A 24,792-nucleotide genomic window follows, 5' to 3' on the forward strand; every position below is an offset into this window, starting at 1 on the left:
TGCCGCATGGTTTTCCTGACTGTTTCAGGCAACCCATTCCATTCTCCAATGGCACTAGGGAAAAAGGACTTTTTGTACGAATTTGTTCTAGCGTATGGAATAAGAAATGTAGGCTACCTCTATCTTCGTGTCTTTCTGAGTATTTTATTAGGTTTTTTATTTTCTATTTGTAAATTATGGTTCAGTGTTTTATGTATTATTGCTACTTTACCTCTGTCCTGAAATTAAGTGTCTCTAAGCTTGGTGATTTTACTAATGGTGTTACTGTAATCAAATTTGAATATTCGTTTTTTAGTCTTCTGTCATGAAGACCTGAAGTGACAGAGAAGTGTCTCCAAACTTTGTGGTTTTTACTAATAGTGTTTCGCTATTTAAATGTTAATAGATATATGTTTGTTATGATAAATCTCAGGGCTCTGTTTTGATTATGTAAATGAGTCTACGTCTAAATTCTAGTTTCTCAATGTTATGTCAGTTTTTTTTTATTTGACATCTATCGTATATGCCAGATAAAACATTGATTAAATAAAAAAGTAAAAGGTCTGTTTTAAATATTTAAATATCTTTAGTTATTTTTTTTAGCCTACTAGACTATATATCTAGACTAGTTGTAAAATCTATATAGATCAAAAGGTCTGTCAAATTCAAATTTAGATCTACATCTATTCTTAATAAAAAAAAATTTAAATGTTAGCTATTTTTTTTTCTTAAAAAATCTGACCACTTTTATGACATGTTCCCCGGTAATAAAAAACAAAGTGGCGTGAATTTAAGGTTTAATTTTGTTAGATCTTTTTATAAAGTTACGTTATCAGTTAAAGCTAGCCTACAAATCTTGGTCATCGACATAGATTCTAAAACTAGATAATATCTAGATCTATAATTCATTGTTGTTGTTTTTTTAGACAAATAGATCTAGACTACTTTAAGTTTAAATCATATCTAAATGATAAATCTTAGTCTAAGTCTTCAATGTCTTGTCCTAAGACTAAAACTTAAAGTTAGACTAAGTTAAGTTATATAAGTTTATAAGATTAGATTACTGTCAGTTACATTACATTATTACATGATGATTACACTTTAATTAAAAGTTAAGAGTAAGAGACATAATCGGCATAGATCTAGAGTAGTTAATTTAATCCGGACATTACAGTATTACATGAATTCAAACACTTTTTGTTTGTGGTCATTACATCTTTATTTTGATATTTAATATGAAAGATTGAAACTAGCGCGCTGTATAATCATAATCATACTCATAGAGATGATGATAGACCTGACTAAGTGCTTTTCCATTTTCCAATGATTCTAACCCAATTTCCTTCCATTTAGCTATCTTTTCATGTAAGGAAAAAGAATTTCAAATTTGTAAGTCAGGTTGTTGTTTTTGCCTATGTTACCCGGATGACTTTACCTCTTCCTAAGTTTAAGACTATATTTTTTGATTGGCTAAGTCTATGCTAATGGGCCCGGCAATATTTATTCTGTTTTTGAAGCTGATTTATTTGATTCATAAGCCAAGTTGTTTGATTCCATACAAAAAAAAAATTAACACGGTGTTTGAATTAAATTACAATTTTCTTACCAAAATTTATTTCAAACAGCCAGTTTTGGACATCAATGTTAATGATCTTATATTATATTTGTTTTTTTTTTTGTTGTTGTTTTTTATAGAGAATAAATGGGCAAATGTTTTGAGTGAGCTTGATACATTGAATGAAATTAAATGCCTAGATCTAGACCTACTGGATAGATCTAGATTTATAGAGAGAGAATGTAGAGGACTCAGTTAACCTGTACTATACTAAAAAAGATCATCTGTATTAGAAATTTATTTATTGAATAAACAAAACAAGCAAACATGAACATGCAACACACATCTAATCATGCAAACATAAAATAAGTCTAAAAGTCTGTGTAGAAGTCTCTATCCCAGTGACCTAATTTTGGTAGAATAAGTGTGTTCATATTTTTATTTTTTGTGTTCGTATTTATGCATAATTTGAAAACATCTTAATGATTTCATGTGAGGGACTATGCCTGGGGATCTTAAAATTTAGTTAATGTAAATGTAGAATTAAAATTTGAGTTTATTGATGCCTAAATATAGAGACTGTCTGAAATAAATTATGGTGTCGGAATCAAATAATGTGGGTCAAATTAGTCTGAATTAAATGAAAACACTTAGCCTCTTTGACCTTAAATATAATAACAAATATAGGATAGGGGTACAAATACAACTAGTCATCATTATTCTCCTTAAACTAAAGAAGATTTTGATACTTCATTTTCTTTTCTAAGTCGAACCATTGTCAAATAATGCGCTATCAAAGTCAAACTTTGAAATTTTGGCCTATAGATGTCTGAATAGCATAAACTACTCTAGTTGGTATTAGTTTATCTAGAATCTTGTGTAATAGATTATTAAATCTAGTCTAGTAGTTGTCTAGATCTAATTAAGTCTATATGATATCATAGGCCTACTATTTTACTAGAATATGACTAGGCCTATACTATCTATATTTAATAGATCTAGTCTAGCAATTTTACTAGATCTAATGTTATATTGTAATTTTAAAATCTTTCTGGTTTTTCAGAATGGGTGATGAACTTAAAGGTTATTCTGACAGCTTAATTGTGAAATCTGACACGGTAAATGTATATATTAGATCAGGAGAAGATCCCATCTCAAACAGATTAGATTCTGTTAGTTTTTCAAGTGTAGCTTAAATTGATAGTTTGACATTTTACAATATTAATTTGACAGTTTTTTTTCATCACATTTATTACTCATAAATTTTATTGAAACAGTTAATAGAACTAATTCATCTTTGTATGTAGATCTATGAAGTGAAAAGGAATTTTTTTTTTTATTTTGAATAATTAGAAATTTGTAATAATATTAATAAAGTATAGAGCCATTTTAATTAGCATGGGAGATAACCTATCTTTCCTTATGAACAATCTCAAAATACTTTTTATTGGTACTTTAAAAAACAACTTTAAATGATACCAATATCAGGCTAAAATGGGACTACACTTATCTTTGTATTCACTAGTTGCTTAGTCTTTACATTGACTAAAAATAATTTTTAAATTCATTTTCTTATCTGTCTTTAAGACAAGTCAGATGGAATTCTTATAAATTTAATATTCATGTGAATATTTTTATTAAGGAAACCTCAGCATTCCCGAATTCCCAGTTCATGGAAGATGTATACAAGCAAAGATTTCCAGCGTATTCCTTACTTCTGTACAGGCCAACTTCACTTTGCGAAGTCCAGGACCAAGAACAGGATCAGTATAGTCGTTCTGATTTTACAATTTGTTACTTTGGTTTTATTTAGAAAAAAAAAAATAGTTTTGATAGAGAAAAGACCAAATGGATAAGTAAAGGCTGCTATAGTCTGACACCTTAATTATGTTATGCTCACTTAGATGACTTAGATCAAACACCCACGTTTTTGTTGCCATTTTTGTTTTTGTTTTAGTTAAGTAATGTGTGTTGGCATGGCTAAAACCATTAGATCAAGTATTTGGCTGCACTTAATAGCTAGTACACACAGCATTCTTACATATTTGTTTATTAAAGCTTAATTTTTGAAAGAAAAAAAGGTACTTGAAGCTTTGTGAACATTTATGTTATGTAACGTATTTCAATTTTTGCTTATACTTTCAGGTCATTGGCCTGTAGGCAGTCAAGTTTCCAAGTCCCAGTGAGAGTGCAACCAGTTTGTCTAAGTCAAATTCCAGCCCCAATTCATGCTTCATCTACTGCTACTGGACTCAGTCAGTCTACAGTCAGCCAAAGTCAGCTAAACCTAAATGATACAACTAACTCTCAACAACAATTAGATCCTTTTTGGTAAGTTGCTGAAAATAGTTTTGACCTCTAATTATGCATAGATTTTTTAAAGAAAAACTTACATTGGTATTGACTATACAAACTACAAGCTGACTAACTAATCTGACTCACTTCTACTAAATCATGTTTTAGGTTATAAGGAAGCATGGTCGAGAGGCTAATTATGCTAGAACTTGGCTTGGCTATGAAAGGGGCTCAAGGTTCGACACCCAACTCAGGCAGAGTTGTGTTTACTGAGCGCCCCAAGGCAGCACTGAAAACCTTCTCTCAGATACCCCCTCCCCACTGGTCCACAAAAGAGATTGGACCATAGCGCTATGAGCATGCTATAAGCATGAAAGTAGCGCTATATAAAAGCGATAATTTATTTACTTATTTATATGGAGTTTATTATAACCTAATTACCTAATTATTTTCACCAAACTCTCATTCCTATTAATTGTTTACCTAAATGATATGTCCAGATTTTGATTCATTCAAAGTGTACATATGTCAAAGTTATGCTAATTGCCCCATTCTTTTCATTAAGAATTCCATTTCAGCCTAGTGTGAAATAGTACCTTAAATAAAGTGCCTATTCCTTGCATATAACACAAAAATCTAACTATCCTTGGACCACTTGTTAGAAACTTAAGAATGTGAACTAGAAAATTAGGAGCCAGCTTTGCATCTTTTATTCATACATGTGAACTTTTGGAATTTATCTTTTTCTATGGCTAAAAAAGGTTGCAGTTTCTGTCCAATATCATGACCCGTCAGCCTCACACCAAGCAAGGGGATAACTCTGCTCCAGATCAAGATGCTACCCCCAGCGCTACCTGTTTGCTGACTAAAGTTGGTGCGATGAATGCAGGCATGGCAATGGACATCCCTAGATGTCAGTCTGAGAATCCAACAAGCAGCTCAAAAGCCAAGAAACACTCTCAGAGACAAAAGAATAAGACTTCATTAGTAAAACTACCAAAAGGTAAGAACTTAAATTCCTGTTACTTTTACTTGCTACTAATGTCAAGGAAATTTTTTTCTCTAGGAAAAGGCATAATTTCATCCAGTTTCTCAGACCATCATTCGGAACACAGCAGACAACTATCCATTCATTCTGTGGTAGATTATTAGCAGGGTTAAAACTATAGGCTGGGTGGTCTATGAGGATCAAAAATCTTGAGCTAAAATATTATAATGGATGTCTTGCAATGATAACTTACAATTTATCAGATGAAAATTGTGAGGGTTAAGATTGTATTGAACACAGACTTTTTATTTGGCATATTTCTCTTTATGTGTTCTAATAGTGATACAGTCAACATGATAGAGTCATTGAAATGGACATACAAAGTGTCCAATTATTGACATAACTGCCTGGATGTTTATTATACACTTGGACTATTGTCAGATGGTGTCACAGTCCAGTTTTAGAACCTCTGTGACATGAAGTGACACGCAGTCACCTATTGTAACATTCCGTGCAAGCACGAGGTTATGTGAATAAGTTAAAGGACTCTAAAATAAGGGTCAAAAGGTAGTTAGTGAAGAACTCCAGCAGAGAGTGGATGTACGATTTTCTCTGTCTGTAATATGAATGAATATTAATGAATTTGATTTAATGTTAACTTGAGAGTTTTCTTTGGACTTGTATTTTGAACATTTCATAGATGTGACTACTTATTCCACATGGCATGAACAGCCAGTATTTATTGGTGTATATTTTGTGACGGCTGAAGTCGCCAGTATTTTCTGTAATTTATCTATATACATAATAAATTCCACGTCTGCTACCACTGTGTTCACCAGTAATTCTATATGTGTCATTGGAGACTTTAGTATATTAGTAATGTTGCGCACTTGCAAATCTAGTGCGTCTAATAAAGTACATCGCTAAGAGGTGTGTTATAGCCGTACCAGAAGAGGTACCTACATCACACGGACGTACCCACGCCGCTACACCTACACGAAAAACCAGGTAGCGACATTTGGTGGCCAGTATGGCTGTTAACTAACAGTATGGACCTACAACATTTGGCCTTTGGTGACCAGTAGAGGAGTCTTAAAAGGATCTCAATCGCCTCTATAGTAAACAGCGCAAGACTACACGTTAGACCGGTACTTTTTTCTCAAGATGGCGGCTAACTAAACAAGTACGAAATCCAGCCTGCCCACAAGATCCATTCAAGTAACACCTGCATCCTGAGATCCATTCAACGCCAACCCTGTTCCTAGATCTACCTCTGACACCTGTCCGGTGTGAAACAGAAATCGACTCGATTCCTATCTAGAGCTACAGAGGTCGTCTGAAAGAAAGAGCCATACCAGTCAAGACATCGCTTGATGACACTAATCACAGATACACCGCTTCATCATTAGTGCTCGCCACTATTCATCATTGGCACACTCGCACCTTGATATGGTCGTACCTACTTGTGATCTTCCCAATCATCGTGGATTATTATTTTGGATTACTTGACAGAGCATTTGAGCATTTGAGCCATCTTATGGCATTGAACTGGATTATTTTTCTTCTACCACTTTAATGCTCATAGTAACGTGTATTCTTAAATTGGATTACCTATACATGGATTATTAAATTGGATTACTTATAGATCTACATGGATTATTATTCTTAAATTGGATTACTTATAGTATACATGGACATGGATTACCATTCTTAAATTGGATTACCTATACATGGATTATTAGCGAACCACCCAAGCTATAAGAGGATTAAACTACACTAGTCGACAAGAAAAGAGTCTGTAAGTCACTATTAACAAATTAAATACATGCATATGATTATAAAGTACATGGATTTTGCCTTGATGTAGCAGTAATTAAACTTGATTGTTAGTAGAGTTAGTAATTGATAACTCTTGGCATTTTGGAGCCATATTTTGATTTCATTTTTTCTAAGTATTTTTTAAGGGTGGCTGGAGAGGGACTATTGTATGAACTATCATAACAATAGGATCTATTAGGGTCTATCCTATTTGTTCTTTAACCTCTATAAGGCCCAATGCGTTTGAGGCTCTCCTTGTTGGTACGGAGGTCATAGAATATAGTGGGAAAATATTTATTTAGCTGTTGAGTCTTGTTTGTATTTCTGTCAGTGTACTTAATCTGTATCTATATTGTTGTTTGTTTAAAAGTCCTGTATCCATATATCTGTATTTCTCCTGTCACATTTCTACTTTTTATTAATTTCTTTAAAAGCAGACTGTGTTGTTCTCTATATTGTTTCTGTGTTTGTCCTTTTTACTTATACTGTACATATATTTTTCTTTCTCTTACTAATTTACATTTTTTACTATTTTACTCTGGCACAACAGCACACATGTATAACATATATTGATATTTGTGAATATTGAATTTGAATAGTTTATAATTGAGCAACTGAGTAAATTTTGATCTAGATCTATACATTGGACAATTATCACTACATTCTTTCATTACATTGTAACCATTGATTGAATTTTTTATATTATTGTGTAATATACACATGTTAAATAATTGACACACACTGTATTGACAAGTATAACACAGTACATTTTTCTTTCTCACTTAATTAACTACACAAAGCATTAAACATGTCTTCCTATGACAAAATTTTAGAGCTAGTGAAAGTCATGGAACTAGAAGGGGATGAGAAAAAGGAATTTATCAAAAAAGAATTAGAAAAAGCTGAAAAAGAAAAAGATAGAATAGAAAAGAAAGAAAGGGAAGAAAAAGATAGAATAGAAAGGAAAGAAAGGGAGGAAAGGGAAGAAAAGAAACAAATTAGTGATAGGGCTGAAAAGGATAAAGATAGGGAAGAAAGAGCTGCTGAAAGAGCTCATCAGAAAACATTAAAAGAACTAGAAACTAGACAAAAAGAACTAGAACTAGAAGCTGCCAAAACAAATTCCAACATTAATACCCAACAGTCAACAACAAAGCCATTTATCTCCAAATTCCACAAATACAATTCTAAAGATGAAACACTTGAAAACTATTTAGTCCAATTTGAGCATATAGCCTCAACCTATAGTCTTAACAATGAGGACATGGCCAAACACCTACTAGCAAATTTGTCCGGAGAACCCCTCAACATCATTTCCACTTTAACTGTAGACCAAAAGAAAGACTATGCAGCAGTAAAGACTAGATTATTAGAACACTTTGGAAAAAATTCAGACTTTTATCGTAAGCTGTTCAGGGACACTAAATTGAAAAAAGATGGGGACTTCAACAGGATAATATTCGACATGAGGACTAACATGATAAAATGGTTAGAGCTAGCAAAATGTGACATCAAGGACCCGACACAAATCCTAGACATGCTACTTATTGACAATGTCCTCAACAACGTGACAGACTTAGTTTTTACTTTCCTGAAAGAAAAGAAGATCAAGACAGAGACTGAACTGATAACGAATCTAAATCTATTTAAAGACAGTCACCCTGGACACACGATTGACAAAAGAGACCTACACCAACTAGTAGCCACAGCAACAACATTCAACAACAACAACAATGACAAATTCAAATGGTCCAACACCAAGACTTGTTTCAATTGTGGGAGAAAAGGTCATGTAAAAAACCAATGCAAAGCTCCTATAAACTACAATAACAATTACAGATACAGAAGCTACACTAGTTTCTACAACCCAAACAGCTACAAACAAAACAACAATAACTACAATAATAGACCACATAGACTACACCAGAGTGCAAGTCCCAATGAAAGAAGAAGTTTTGCAAACAGTTACCAACACAATAGCTATAACAGAAACAGGCAATCTAGAAGGGACCAATATAACTACCACACCAACAACCACCCAAACAACTACAATAGAGGAAACAATAGAAACAACAGTGGCAATAACACCAACACCCATAGAGAGGAAAATGTAGCCTACATGCAAGCAAATAAGTCCAAAATAAAAGTCTTTCCATCCTATGTTAATTCTAAAGAAGTAGGATCAATTCAGGACAGTGGAGCCACGGCAATAGTAGTTAAAGCCTCTTTAGTCGAACCAGGACAGTATCTAGAAGATACAGTAAAAGTGACCTATGCAAATATACAAAAATTCGATATTTGCAAGACCGCTAAAGTCCTAATAGAATCACCCTGGATTACAGGAGAACTAGAAGCCATAGTTATGGACACCCCAGCACAAGATCTAATAATAGGCAATGTAGATGGTGTAAAAGATCCAACACTAGAAGAAGTTATGCAATGGGCGGAAGATAGACAAAAATATTCCCTATTTAAACATGAGGCACTATTAGCTCAAACCAGATCACATAAAAAAATAACACCAGAAATAGAATGCCCCACTGTATTACTCAATGAAATAGGCATAACTAGGGAGGAACTAATAGCTATGCAGAAAAATGACACCACAATACAAGACCTCTTAAGCAAAGATTATAACAAGATAAATTTAAATAACCACCATATAGAAATTAACAACTTAGCCATTAGATATAACAGGAAAGAAAACTGTACTAGACTTCAAATACTAATCCCTAAAACTTTAAGAGCTAAAATATTAGATATGGCACATGATGACCCCACAGCAGGACACTTAGGAAAAAAAAAAGTATATGCTAAGATAGCCAACAAATTCTTCTGGCCAAAGATGGGAAAGGACATTAAGAACTATGTAAACAGTTGCACAGAATGTGCCAAACAAAAAACAGTGACTAGAGCCCCATTAGAAAAATCAGATAAATCTCACCATTTTTGGGACAAAATTGCTATGGACATAATGGGACCCCTAACAACCAGCAGTAAAGGGAATAAATATATTCTGGGTATCATTGACATGTCCACTAGATGGGCAGAGGCATTTCCTCTAAAAGATATAAAGGCTATTGACATATGTAATTGCTTAAAAACACTTTTTCTTAAATTTGGATTCCCTAATAAGTTACTGTCAGACAATGCATCAAATTTTAAGTCCCACCTTAACCAAGCATTTGCAGAAATGACTAACATCCGCCTAGTCCATAGCACTATCTACTCACCACAGGGAAATGGGGTAATAGAGAAATGGAACAGAACTGTAAAACAGATGATATATAAGCTAGAAAGAGACTCAATGAGTACCTGGGACCAGACTCTTAGCTATGCTATATTTGCCTACAACACTAGCATCCATGAAACCACCAAATTCAGCCCCTATGAGCTTGTATTTAACAGAAAACCAAAAGGACCGTTAGAGTTATGGGCTGACAACATGTTAGACTTAGAAAACATAGAACAGTACCATCCTTGGATAATTCAGACCAAACAACAGCTTAGACAAGGAATAAAACTAGCAGAGATAAACATGGACAAAAATTTAGAAAGGCATAGGAAAATAAAAAACAGAAATAGAAAACTAAGAACACTAAATGTAGGTGACCAAGTTTTTGTTAAGATAGAAAACAAACACTGTAAAGATAAGAATGAGGGACCATTTAAAGTTATAGAGAGAATTAATAACAAAGTGTACATCATTGATAAAGATGGTAGAGAATGCAAACTCAATATTGACAAACTTGTAAAATTGGATAAGAGACAAATAACTGACACAGACATAATTGAACCTGATCTAGAAACCAAACACAACATACAAGAACATATAGTAAGCACCATAAGTACAGCCACATTTCAGAAATGCATGTCAAAATTATTAGAAGGCATAAATAATGTATTGTCTTATGTAGATGACATTTGTGTTTTCACAAACTCACAACAGGAACACATTCATGTACTAGAGCAAATATTTTTAAGACTAAGAACACACAACATGACATTAGCCCCCAAGAAATTAAACCTAGCTAAGCCTGAAATCCAATTCTTAGGATATTGCATTACCAATGACAAAATTACACCCACTGAAACAAACCTAACAAAGATTAAAAACATAAAAGAACCTAGGACTAAGAAAGACATGAGATCATTATTAGGACTTTGCAACTTTTACAGAAAGTTTATTCCAAATTATGCACAGATAATTGAGCCCCTTGTTGAATTTACTAAAAAGAAGCATGGAAACACAATTTGTATAGATGAAAAAAGTAGGTTAGCATTAAGCAACTTAAAAGATAAATTTAATGAGAAGCTAGAATTAGCCAGTATTGACCCAACAGCAACACTATCACTATACACTGATGCCTCCAACACTGGTATTGGGGCATGCTTACTACAGCAAAGAGAGTCATTTTTTAAGCCAATAGTACACATCAGTAGAACACTGTCTGAAACAGAAAAAAAATACTCAGTGATTGAGAAAGAATTATTAGCCATTGTATTGTCAGTTGTAAAACTCAAGAATTACTTGTTAGGTAGATTTTTTAGCATTAAGTGTGATCACAAACCATTACTGGCACTAAAAAGAAAAGATCTAAAAAATGACAGGATAAACAGATGGACACTCATTCTCTCAGATTACAAATTTGATTTAGAAAGCATTCCAGGACATGAAAATGTAATAGCTGACTTTTTATCCAGATACATAATTCATGAAAATGAAACAAGTGAAAATAATGACATTAAACACATTAGCCAGGACATTCTGATAGAGTAAATAAGCAGTACAAAACACTTAGAAACAAGCAGTAGTAGTCAACTTAGTCAAATTAACATTCTACACATTTTTCAAATAAGTCATGACACTTTATTGTTACACTTTTCTTTTGAGTCATGATGACATTTATGCTTATGATCAATAACAGATCATCTATTTTCTACTCATTGCATTTTATTGTCAACTTGTAATATGACAAATACCAGATGTGTTTATTTTGTGTGTATATATTGTATTTCATTACTGATTGTGCACAGCAATGTAAACAATGAGATGTAAACAACAGTGAACTACTTGAACTGTTGACCTGAATCTTTTTTTTTTCATAACAACTCACAGATGTAAATATTGTCTAAAATTTTTTACACACCTGAATACTACAATGAATGTTTGTAAACATGGAAATTTGTTTACTATTGTACTTCAATACTACACTCAGACTATTTATAGTAGTCTTATGCAAGGTCAACCTTGAACTGGATTGACATGTATCTGAAAATTTTTTTTTTATTTTTCTTGATGATGGCAATACTTAGAATAATATATTGACACAGCAAATCACAATTGTAAATAAATATGAATTTTTTTTCTGTAATCATTTTGAGTAAATTTACTCAGTGTGTCAAATGATACACATTGATAATGTGGTGCATCTACAATTATAGTAAAACATTGGATGTGGAATAACTTGTATATTTTTCTTTTTTTTTTATATTCATTAGCATGTGATTGCATGTACAAATATTTTTTTAAGTACAAATGTATGCATAAAGTTTGTTAACACTTGATGGAGGTACTTTTCATTACAATTAATGTTACATTTCAGTGATTTTGCTCTCAGTGAATTAAGTATATAAATGATTTTTTGGACTCAGTAATTTATATGATGTTATACATAATTACTAAGATTATATAAGATGACATGAGCAATTGGAGTGAACTTACAGCACTTGATAGAATAATGGACTAAGCTCATATATATTTGTACAGTGATATTAATGTAAAATATATTTGTCAAAGATTTTTGGTCAAAAATCTTTTTGGAGTGTGGGGCGTATGTCACAGTCCAGTTTTAGAACCTCTGTGACATGAAGTGACACGCAGTCACCTATTGTAACATTCCGTGCAAGCACGAGGTTATGTGAATAAGTTAAAGGACTCTAAAATAAGGGTCAAAAGGTAGTTAGTGAAGAACTCCAGCAGAGAGTGGATGTACGATTTTCTCTGTCTGTAATATGAATGAATATTAATGAATTTGATTTAATGTTAACTTGAGAGTTTTCTTTGGACTTGTATTTTGAACATTTCATAGATGTGACTACTTATTCCACATGGCATGAACAGCCAGTATTTATTGGTGTATATTTTGTGACGGCTGAAGTCGCCAGTATTTTCTGTAATTTATCTATATACATAATAAATTCCACGTCTGCTACCACTGTGTTCACCAGTAATTCTATATGTGTCATTGGAGACTTTAGTATATTAGTAATGTTGCGCACTTGCAAATCTAGTGCGTCTAATAAAGTACATCGCTAAGAGGTGTGTTATAGCCGTACCAGAAGAGGTACCTACATCACACGGACGTACCCACGCCGCTACACCTACACGAAAAACCAGGTAGCGACAGATGGTTCCAAGTTTGAATCCTGAACATTTTATAACAAAATGTATGCAAATATTTATTCCATTTTTTCTTTTATTGTTTAAATTGTATTAACTTTAGGACAGCTTATCTTGGTGTCACCAATACATTGTATTTACTTTAGGACAGCTTATCTTGGTGTCACCAATACATTGTATTTACTTTAGGACAGCTTATCTTGGTGTCACCAATACATTGTATTTACTTTAGGACAGCTTATCTTGGTGTCACCAATACATTGTATTTACTTTAGGACAGCTTATCTTGGTGTCACCAATACATTGTATTTACTTTAGGACAGCTTATCTTGGTGTCACCAATACATTGTATTTACTTTAGGACAGCTTATCTTGGTGTCACCAATACATTGTATTTACTTTAGGACAGCTTATCTTGGTGTCACCAATACATTGTATTTACTTTAGGACAGCTTATCTTGGTATCACCAATACATTGTATTTACTTTAGGACAGCTTATCTTGGTGTCACCAATACATTGTATTTACTTTAGGACAGCTTATCTTGGTGTCACCAATACATTGTATTTACTTTAGGACAGCTTATCTTGGTGTCACCAATACATTGTATTTACTTTAGGACAGCTTATCTTGGTGTCACCAATACATTGTATTTACTTTAGGACAGCTTATCTTGGTGTCACCAGTGACCAGCAGTAGTCCAAACAATCATGGATTAAATAATAAGGTAAATAAAAAAAATGATAACTATCATTATGCTTCTGAATCTGTGCTTCAAAATTGTATTTAGTATACATAAAAACTTTTTTTTAAATAATTAAAATGCATAATATATATATATTTATTATTTGTCAATTTACAAAAAAAAAAAAGACTTAAAATGTTCTTTGACATTAACAAATAAGTAAGGAATCTCTATTATTTTATATTTATGAATTATGAACTCAGCTGTCAGCAATCAATAGTGGATTAGTCAACTTAAACAGTAGTGGCGAGGAAAGCCAACAGCCAAGTCCTTTGGGATCAGATGTAAATTTTACAATGAAGGTATTTTTTTCTTTCTTTCTTCCAGTCTTGCCTTTAAAAATTATTTTTAAAAACTATCAGAACAGTCTCCTGTGTTGTTTTTTTTAACTCTGCTGTTCAGTGTCCAAGATAAACTGACATAAAAAGAAAATGGTCTACTGGACTGTTAGGGCCTTATAAGAGCTGTCAATTTAAATTGCCAAAAGAAAAGTTTGCTGGACAGTATGAAAGAATGGACAGGCCTCTCTTTGGATAGTCTGCTAACCACAGCTGTTGACCAGGGAGAGTGGAGGACATTGGTTACACAAACGATCACAGCAGCCCTACAATGCATGATAATGAATGTTTATGCACACACACACACAAATTGAATGAATAAAAGGTTTTTAAATGAAAAGGTCTTCTTGACATAAGCTCATTGAAATGCTGAATACAAATAAAAAAAAAATTAAATATTTTCTGTCCCTTGTTTAGTACAAAATAGTTTCATAAGATCAAATGCAGGCCTCCCAGCCATTCTCACTATTTCTGATCATACTGTTGTGTGTATTAGGCGACTACCATTAGAGAAATGCCCTAATAGACCAATAAACAAGCCTCTCAGAATGTTTTTCATTCTATGTATGTGTTAAATAATATCTTGAAGTGTCATTGGCTCATAATAATTATAATTATTCTTTTTAGATTCATCCTTCTTAAATATAAACTCCACACATTTTTTTCATTGCATTGGGGGGGGGGGGGGTGATAAAGTGCTTGGTTTCTGAAATGAAGGGGTCCTAGGTTCAAATCCCTGTGAAGACTGGTTGTTTGATTTTTAGGTTGTCCCTGGGTCCTCTCTTAACTCTTTCTCTCCGTAATTATTCTTCTTGTTTTGACAAAATTCTTTATTTTGCTCAGTAATATTTCATTACCCTGTTATGATTAAGCTTCAATAACTTTTTTTGGTATCAGAAAATGTTTTATTTGGTATAGGATTAAAGGGGAATACATGCTCTTTTTAGACAAGAAAAAGTAAAGTTTCTTATTAATTAAACATTAATTTAATTTAATGTGTTCAAATCAACAATGGTATCATCAATTAGGAGAGAAAGAGTTAAAATGGGTACTTGACATTACTTAAAGAAAGTAAAGGTGGATGGTTGTTGTACCCGCCCATGGATTGCAAAGTTCTGAATGGAGTGCTTTTTTCTAAGAAACAAGTAGACCAGGACTCATGTGGCTGTTTTAAAATAGAAAAGGCAGGCAAAAAAAAAGTTTGTCATTATGTGGTATGAGCTGTATCTTGTATTTTGGCTTGTCCCAGGAAACACATAGTTCTAGTGCCAAGTACAACATCCCACTGATGTGCAGTTCACCTCTAATGGACCAGGACAAAGAGCCCGGACAGATGAGAGAGAGCCACAACATGAAAGAGAGAAGAAGAAGGTAGCCTACTGAGTACATAAACCTTGTCATTAAGTTTAATGTAAAGAACATTACATATGAAATTGAAACCGTGCGTGTACCACATAAGAACTACCTGTATTAGTCAGGCAAGAATAAATCTAATAAGACTATACAGTATCCTTGAAGAAGTTCCTGACAGAATCAAATTTTATTTTACTGACGGTTGTAGATTGTTCTAAGACAAGATCTGTTTAAATATTCTTGGGACTAATTATCCTCTAAATTAGTACACAGGTGATTGGCTGTCTTGATGACCTTTAGCCATGAAAATAATATTTTAAGTATTGTAGATCAGGATAGCAAGAGGCATCCTTAGAGTTGATGTGTTTGTATTGTTTCTTAATAGAAATGCAACACACCCCTTTGTTAAGTTACATACTGGAGTGATACAGTGTTAATGTATTGAAGTTTAATCCTTTCAAACTCAATCCGCTGAATAGCAATGTAAATACAAATGTTGAAATGAGTTAGAAATTTTTGTAATAAATACATTATCAACTGATTGAACAATTAACTGCATTGATGGATTTATTTAAAAAATTCACTTTTAAGTATGGGTCTTAAGTTGTTTTCACAAAAATCTGACTTACAAAACAAGTGATCAAGTTCTTAGCTTGACTAAAAATTCTTTGACCTATAGGTACTTGTTTAATCCAGCCCTCTTGTTTACATGTATAAGAACTTAATATAGTTATTTTGGCTGCCATTTAAATTCATTTTATTTTTCAGAGCTCGTATAAAGGATGCCTGTAACTTAATGCGCCAGCTAGTGCCTGGAATCTCCAAGAAGACTGACAAAGCCACTGTGTTTGAATTTTCTGCCAGATATATTCATTTCCTGAAATCATTTGTTGGCACCAATAATGACAAGGTAAAATTGTTAATTCTATGATGCAGTATTCAAGGAAGTGGTATTTGGTTGCTAACAACTAAATTTGCAAACTATAAGAAAATAATTTTATGCAAATATTCTAGTTTGTCAATCTTTTTCTCACATATTACTGATTACAGTTTCTTGTTGAAAATTGTTAATATACAGAAAGGTGTCCAGATCTAAAATGTCCAATTCTCCTTCACATCCTCAAAATATTTTTTCTTTAAAATCTTTGAACACGTTGTCAGTTGAGTACTGTGCTAATTTTTTTTTTTTTAATAGTTCAGCTATTTATGTATCTCTATACATGGAGATACATTAGTTTTTTTTTTGATTATTCTTTCAATCAATGACTAAGCTAGATTTGACAAAATACCTAGATCCCAGCCTGATTGTCATCTGCACCTACTTGATGATAAAGCATTATATTATTAACTAAGATGACTTAAATACATTTCAACATGGATTTGGTAGGATTCTGCTTGTATTTTCATGAAGCACCAGGTTCACACACAAATTATACAGCCCTACTTATCACTCATCTTTAAGTACCTGGTATGCCATATATTGAAGTCAGAGAAAAAATGTTGAGTAGAAAAGTTTATTGAGTATTAATAGCATTTCCTTTCTATTTACAGGATTTTTTGGTCAAGTACAATCCATATTGAATTAACAAGTGGTGTATTTGTGGTATGCTAGTCACTGGTTCTCAATTTTATGTAGTTTTAGAATTAACCCTATTTTTAAAAACAAAGTTATTGTTTAGACATTTGTATAATATAATTGATGTAAAAAAAAAAAATAACTTGTGTTTGTTTTGATTTTAAAAATATAACAAAAATATTATAACTTAAACATTTTATTTCAATGAATTGTACAAAAAACGAGGTTTGATCCAAGCCATGGCATACAGTTAAGATGATATAAAATACACCAGAGTTCTGTCTCAAGCTTCAATGAGTTGAGAAATGTCAAGGGCTTTGTCTTGATATTCATCCAATTTCTCTTTCAAGCGGTGATAAATCTAAAGAGAACAAGTACAATAGAACATGATTAACTAGTTACACATTTATACAGCTTATAGAATGATTATTTTCATCTTAGTAACTAACTAATGTTAGAGTGGGGGGGGGGATTTTTTTTTTTTACCCCACACCATTCCTCTCCCACCTCAAAAAAGTCCTTACAGAAGAGGTGCACACAAATGCTTTAATCAATGCAAAATACCCAAAAATTGAGTGCTCAAGATAAAAAATTGTCAATTCCTCTTGACAAATTGAAAATAAAACTAATTTTCCAAGTGTGGCCAAACAGCTAGTTTTTTTTTCCAAAGATATACATCAATTGTCAAATTTCTAGGAAAATTATTAGAGCCATTTTTTTAGGGTTTTGCAGATGAATACAGAAATTGTAAAAAATGAAAATAAAATGTGATTGACATCTTGGACAAACTTTTAAAATGAAAATCAATGCTTTTTAATATTAAGAAACAAAATGATTACATACACTAGCTTGAGATGAGTTCTGGCTGTCCCTAAGAGCAACAAGGATTTGGTCCAAACATGTGTAGGGTACCCACACACTGAGAGGTGCTGGTCTACTGAGACCCTGGAGAAATGTTAAATATTCAACATTTTAGTCTTAATTAACAAAATAAACATTCAAAGTGTAACATAGTATAGTAAACCAAAATAATTTGGCACATTAAATATGGCGCCACCGTACTGTTACACTAAGCTGGACACAGAAATTTGTTATAGTGTAAATACCTTTAATTTAAAGGCAGGACCATCAATACCAGTCAGTACATTGGTCACGACATCTAAATATTCCATGGCCAACGTTGCAGCCTGGCTGAGTTGGTCAAAGGCCAAGTAGACACGCAACAATGCTGCCACATCAAGAGTCTGTAGAGTAAGACCATTCATTAACAGTAGTTGTATTCTTAAACACTTTCAATTAGAACAAAAAAAAGTTACACTTTTATTAATCAATAACATTTGAAGACCTCAGTGTAAACCATGGAAAAATCCTCATTAGTTAATTAGATGAGCAGTTGAAAACTTTGACCTTGTAAAGAAATAATAAGCTTTAGATATTTTACTTTATTTTCTATCTGTTAAAAAAGCAAAGGCATGGTAACTGTACTTTTAGGGTCAACATTCTAATGATAAATATTACAGTTTCTTTTCCACACCAAAATGGGTCCACACATTTTGTCTTTTCTTTTTTTACTGAGGTCTTCAATAGCATGAATTGTAAGAGTAACAGTATTACAAGCAGGAAGTAAGGAGATTCTAGTTTTTCAGATTCTGTCTTCCCCACCCCCACCGTTTTTCAAATTCTGTCTTCCCCACCCCCACCCCAATTAATAGAGAACATTCCAAATTCTTTAAGGTTTGCCAATAAGTTGCCCACACAATCCCTCATATAACATTGGCTAAAGAAACAACTAAAGTTAAAATGAAACCCAATATGTCACTAAGGTTCAATGCATCAAATGTGCCATGAATACAGTGAATAATGAAACTAAACCATTGGTTTAGCAACCTTTGAGGATGCAGTTAGGCATTATTTCAAAGACATGACAGTCTGTTACTTTTCCTAACATGCAATTTCATAATCCTAGATGTAAGTTCACATTCGCAATTGCATATGAAATTGCATGTATGAGATGTCATTTAATAAAGCTAGCAACTTTAAAAATTACAACTTAACAACATAATAATGAAAGTTTCCCAAGGCCAGTCTTGATGAACAGGCCAAGTTGAAACATTAGCATCTACAACATTCATAAAATGAGATTATGAATAGCCTTATGTTTACACTACAAATAAAATACTTTAAAATTTGCTTGTTTCCCCACTCCAGGCTTTAGTTACCTTAAATGAATGTATTAACCAGGTGGGCAAGTCAAAGCCCTGGGATAGCAGTGAGTGGGCAATACACTTATGACACTGACTGCTGCCATCTTCTAGCAAGGCGAGATAACTCTGCAGCAGACTCCAGGCCTGATCTGACACAGTACTCTCCTTGGCTCCACACAAGGGAATGTCATTCTCTCTCAGCCACAACCAGGCTGTAGCATTAGGATCTTGTGCTGAAACATAAACATCAAAGTAGGACTAATTCTACAGGGACATGGTTCTAAACAATTATCTATTCTTTTGCTCTCGTTGTTACAAAATTGTTAATCTCTTGTAGAAGATAGAATAATTTAAAATAAATCTATTTAGTTTCAATTGTACTTCCAACTGTTTAATTTATGCATTAGTTTTCCTTCAGTTCATTTTACAATCAAGTTATTTCCCTTCATTTAAGAAGGGACACTAAAATACTGATCAATTAGATTGGGCAGTAGTAAAGTTCCCCTTTCAAACCATGAGGTCTAGAGGGCAGATGATGTAAAGGTCATCTGTTTCTGTGGCCTAAGGTTAACAAGGGTGTCATGTCAATGACCAACCATCTTACTTTTACCCAACTAATGTCAAGATACCCATTAGATCTGGGTGGACTCAGAGGCCCCCTAAATTAAGAAATCCCAAAATTAAAATTCTAACCCAGGACACTCCGGTTAAAAAGCCAGGCACTTTATCACTTGGCCACCGTAGATAGATAAGATAAATGTATTAGTCAAGTTATGTTCCAATCCATATCATTGTTGGCAACTACTTAATGGTAAGTATTATCTGTTGATGGTATGAAAATTTTGGAGGTTGTGTCACAAAGTATTCCAGGAGTAACATCTCTTGTATATGATATTGTGAAATCAAGATGGCAGCAAATTAATTAAATTAAAACAGATGATCTTGATGATTAGTCTTCACCTAGTGTTTATTCTTACTCTTAGTAAACAATATCTGAACTCACCTGATGATTTAATGAAGGAAGCAGAGGTCATGGACAGGCTGACACACTGAAGGGATAGACTGGACAATATTGGCTCAGGGGACAACGCAAAGGCCCGTGTTACAGAAACAGCAAGATCATACAGTCCAGCAGAACACAAGAGGGAGACCATTTCTTCCTTGGAAGGCATGGGACCTACAATACAGAAAGAGTCCATACTATTACGTTTATTAATAAAACAATTAAATGCTTTAAGAAATACAATCAAAGATGTACTCATATTTTGGAGAAAGACAATTTTTAACAAATTACCAGAGATTAATGGTGAGTCGCCTTCATTTCTTATGAGTCTTAGTCTGGCATCAAGCAATAAGTAATCTTTTTCTAGATCAGCCAACTCCAAAATCACCACTTTCTTGGGCACTGTCAAAATACAAAGTCTACAATTAATGTTTTTGGTTTGTTTGTTTGTTAAGCAATAGAAACAGAATTACAAGAATTATAAGACCACTTTTTAAAACGTCTGGGAAAAAAAGTGAGCAAAGTTGCCTAGGTATCTCAAATTGTTTTCAAAACAGATCAAATAAATAATGAAAATACCAAGTTTAATGTCTGCAGAGTTATTTCAAACAAATAAAACAAATATTTGTCACCAATAGACAATGAAAGATAAATGCATGTAGGTGACATCTTATTATACTTTAACCACTCAGCCACCTCACTATCTTAACTGCCTAACAACTTGCATGAAAAAAAAAATTCTAAAATTATAAATATTTTGAAAGTTCAACCTTTTTGATCTTGAACAGCTGTATCTCTTCTCAATGGATTCCTCCCAGTCTTCTTCTCCACATCCACTGATTGAAAGACAGGCTTCACTATCCAGGCATACTCCGGCCTGACCAAGCGTAGAGTGTTGATGGCACACAAGTAGCACTGGGCTTGCTGCTGAAGACTTTTCAGACCTGGCACCTCTTGAGAGAGCCGCAAACCTTTTTCAAACATGATTCTTCCGGCTAAAAAAAAATATTTTTTTTTACATCAGTGCTTAACTATTATTCAAGATTTGTATTATTATTGAACTGAGTCTACAAAACCATTTAATATTACATAGCTTTGTCTATTTTCCAGCCTAGTCTAACCGTGGCGTAGCTAGGATTTGGGGCACCAGAGGGGGGATGACCTTAGGGGCCGCATCATTTTGACATTCGACATTATGACATGAGATAATGACATAATTTTATTGTAAAAACACATTTCTGACAGGGAGATTTTCAAATTTGGACCCCCCTCTAAGACAAACATAAGAACTTGAAATGTGGCCAGGAAAACCTATGAAATTAGATTTCACTAACATGTCTGATAGTTCCTAGATACATGGATACATCCAGGCGTTAAAGTCTTTAATAAAAAAAATAAATCGTTTCACCTTTTCTGTAATCTTCTCTGAATATGAAATGTGAGAAAAGTAGACTATAATAGTCATAAGTAAACATGTCCACAGATCTGGCTCTAGTCTCCAATATGTACACCACCTGGGGAAACAAAAAGATTTCAATCCTAACTCAATGTATAATCGATGAATGAATGAACTATCAAACCTCGGGCTTTGAATTTGTAATGCTAACCTCATCCTCCAGGTCCTGGTAATCAAATGAAACAAGATCCCTCAAGTGTCCTCGTTCACATAGAACTACCAGAAATTGACGAAGACAATCTTTCTTTCTGGGAAAAAAAAAAGGGGGAGGGGAGGGTTCGTTATAAGTGAAAGTAAACACAGACACAACAAAAATATTTAAGTCAGAGATACAGAAAACATCTAAACTGAGCTCAGAAATAATAAGAGGCCAAAGAATAACTCTTTTAACTTCTGCTTTCTTGTCAAAAATGGGTTACTTCTCTTTCCACAAAACACCTACTGTTTCACAATATAAAAATTAACCTAAGTTTACCTACAACACTTGGTCATTAACCCTCAAAGGACTGGCTAGTATAAACAAGATGAACATAAGTATCAAAGACATTTGTAGAGAATTTCCTTGTAGTTTTTAGTTCTGGACTGAATTTTTTGACCACTTAAAAAATAAAGTTTAACTTCGTAAGGTGTTACATATCATACATTATAAATTTTAAGGGTTTGTTTTACAGCCATTATGTTCATAATAAACTATCATTTTATCATTTCTTACAAACATTTTTTAAAATGAGAAATTGGTGATTATGTGCCACAGAAAGATAATATGATAGCTATTAAAGTAGTACAGGCCTGAGACTGCCTGTATCACATTAGGAAATAACATTTCTGCACTGACCTATCAATATCTGGATTGCTCATCATGGCAGCAAAGGCCTGCTGATTGTGTCCCAGCTCCAGATGTTCCTTGAAGACTTTAGACTGCAATGTGGGCTGGCAGGGAGAGGTGAAGGAGGAACAATGAATTGCTAACATACTGTTCTTAGTTAAAAATACTACAAAGCTAAACATAGTTGCTCATTTAGGGCTTCTCGTCTGCAGAAACAATTAAACAATTAAACTTGCATTACATAATAAGTAAAAAAAAGTAAAGTTCCCCTTCCAGACCTTGTGGTCTATAGGGCAGATGATGTAAAGGTCATCTGATTCTGTGGCCTACGGTTAACGAGGGTGTCATGTGGCCAGCACAATGGCCAGCCGCCTTTACTTTTCCCCAACTAATGTCAGGTACCCGTTAGAGCTGGGTGGACTCAGAGGTGCACAAGGATCCAGTCTTCACCAGGATTCGAACCCGGGACCCCCGGTTCAGAAACCAAGCGCTTTACCGCTCAGCCACCACACCTCCACATAATAAGTGCTAAACTGGAAATATAGCAGTCTAGACTCCAGCTGTTAACTTTAGAGCTCTGGATGCATAAATGCTGATAGAATATATAAAAAGGAGATGAGATTGAGTAGTTCTTGTGTAAGGATTCTTTTGTTATTTCAATAAATGTAATTTTTAAAACTCAGTATTTTTTTATTTGGAATATTCATTATTCATTGTGATTTAATTAATTTGGTTTAAAAGTTATTTCATAGCCTGTGTTTCTGTATTGTATCACATTCAAGAGTCATATGTCATCCACATTCATTTGTGAACTTACCATTAAGGAAGTAATAGTAAGTAAATAAAAGTAATAGTATATAGAACTAGTTGAAACTTTTGTTGTTTTTATTATACTTACCAAGTTGGGGTCATCCTTGTTGGCTTTATTGATAGCTTCATTGGCCATAGTGATGACCAGGTCAGAATAGCCTTGATCTTCAAGCTGTTTAATAACCTACGACATGTACAAATGATAGATAAAATGAAAATTTAATACAGCTTGAACTGTCTTTTTATATTGAATTCTAAACCTAAATACTTTAAATTAAACTTTCAATGCTAAAAATAAGGACCCAGAAAATTTTAAAATATTGTAAGGATATGATCAGATCTTAACAAATTAAAGGTCTTTTATTACTAATAAAAGCATCAGGCCTACAAGAATGACTTTTACACTTAAGTTCTGATCTAATTAACAAGCAGCATTGATCACCTCCCAGGTTTAACATAGTTGAGCAGTGAACCTACCTTCAGATAGTAGAGTATCTGCAGCTTGTAGTGGTCAGTCTCTGTAGTTTGCAAGAGTCTGTGTGACATGAACGGTTCAGTGGCCACACCGTCACTGGCATCAGCAAAAAGTTTGACAGCTTTGTGAGGCTGACTAGGTACAAAACAAACAAATGAATTTAAAAAAAAACCATTTTCTTCTCAAAGACTGAAATAAATACTAGTTAATGATTTTTTAAAAAATAATGTTACAGACACCATGATTTGCAGTCTTGAGTTAGCATGTTTCTCTTGCTTATGACTCACAGTACTTAGCATAATGGTTTCCTATATTTACTTCTAAAAGTATTTTCTAGGAACCTAATTAAAACAAGCTGTCTAAGCCTCTAGCATGCAGTAAAGCGTATCATTATCTTATCTTGGATATTACAGACGCACAAAAGAAGATAATTATGTCCTATGTGTCTCCATCTGTCAATTTAGTCATTCATGTCAATAAGAGATTTAAAACTCGACTAAGTCATTTGTTTTCCTGGCTCATTAAAACAATATTGTTCAATGATCTTAGGATACTGGGAAAGAGCACTTATAAGAAGGTGGTAAAAGAAATGTGCCTTTATCCTTGTGTCTTACTGAGTAATCTCATTAAAAATGTTCATATTTTGTTTTTTAATATTTTAAACATCAAAACCTCATTTGATCTAATAAAACAACAAAATAAAATCAACAAAATCTAAGAGATTCTCACTGAAAGTGAAGATATGCTAGCCCCAGGAAGAAAGCCCTGGAGGCTTCATTCCAAGTACACCAGGGAGTCAGGATGTGGATGTACTCCTGGAGTCTCAAGTACTGGCAGGTCCGCACCAGGAACTCGGGAAAGATTGTGTCATCTGATGCAGGCCATCTGCAGGTTTCGTGTTAAAGAACTGAGAACTGATTCGAATGTATTTCAAATAATTACCTAAACAAGCTGTGATTGTTTTTAAT

The 24,792-nt window shown here is 33.4% G+C and overlaps 2 protein-coding genes across 3 annotated transcripts in view; one reads left to right on the forward strand and one right to left on the reverse strand.

Annotated features, from left to right (window-relative positions):
- The first annotated feature begins 735 nt into the window (after positions 1-735).
- On the forward strand, positions 736-17,183 carry LOC106074132 (uncharacterized). The gene is made up of 10 exons (XM_013234860.2): positions 736-774; positions 2,598-2,652; positions 3,177-3,301; positions 3,680-3,865; positions 4,591-4,832; positions 13,701-13,765; positions 13,987-14,085; positions 15,371-15,492; positions 16,243-16,384; positions 17,026-17,183. The coding sequence occupies exons 2-10, from the start codon at positions 2,599-2,601 to the stop codon at positions 17,053-17,055; spliced, it is 1,065 nt and encodes a 354-aa protein (XP_013090314.2). The 5' UTR covers positions 736-774; position 2,598; the 3' UTR covers positions 17,056-17,183.
- A 47-nt stretch (positions 17,184-17,230) lies between these two features.
- The window catches only part of LOC106074127 (nuclear pore complex protein Nup160-like), a 33,641-nt gene continuing 26,079 nt past the window's right edge, over positions 17,231-24,792 (reverse strand). For both annotated transcript variants that reach the window (XM_056043756.1, XM_056043755.1), the window contains exons 22-34: positions 24,554-24,709; positions 23,827-23,959; positions 23,438-23,533; positions 22,549-22,643; positions 21,865-21,961; positions 21,666-21,771; positions 21,028-21,252; positions 20,549-20,659; positions 20,258-20,431; positions 19,270-19,487; positions 18,157-18,294; positions 17,894-17,995; positions 17,231-17,411 (exon numbers count right to left, since the gene is read on the reverse strand). In XM_056043756.1, coding sequence (XP_055899731.1) covers positions 17,334-17,411; positions 17,894-17,995; positions 18,157-18,294; positions 19,270-19,487; positions 20,258-20,431; positions 20,549-20,659; positions 21,028-21,252; positions 21,666-21,771; positions 21,865-21,961; positions 22,549-22,643; positions 23,438-23,533; positions 23,827-23,959; positions 24,554-24,709 — 1,729 coding nt within the window. In that variant the 3' untranslated portion in view covers positions 17,231-17,333. The remainder of the gene's footprint in view (positions 17,412-17,893; positions 17,996-18,156; positions 18,295-19,269; positions 19,488-20,257; positions 20,432-20,548; positions 20,660-21,027; positions 21,253-21,665; positions 21,772-21,864; positions 21,962-22,548; positions 22,644-23,437; positions 23,534-23,826; positions 23,960-24,553; positions 24,710-24,792) is intronic.

This window comes from Biomphalaria glabrata, chromosome 10 (genome assembly GCF_947242115.1).
Source record: "Biomphalaria glabrata chromosome 10, xgBioGlab47.1, whole genome shotgun sequence".
Taxonomy (NCBI): Eukaryota; Metazoa; Mollusca; class Gastropoda; family Planorbidae; genus Biomphalaria; species Biomphalaria glabrata.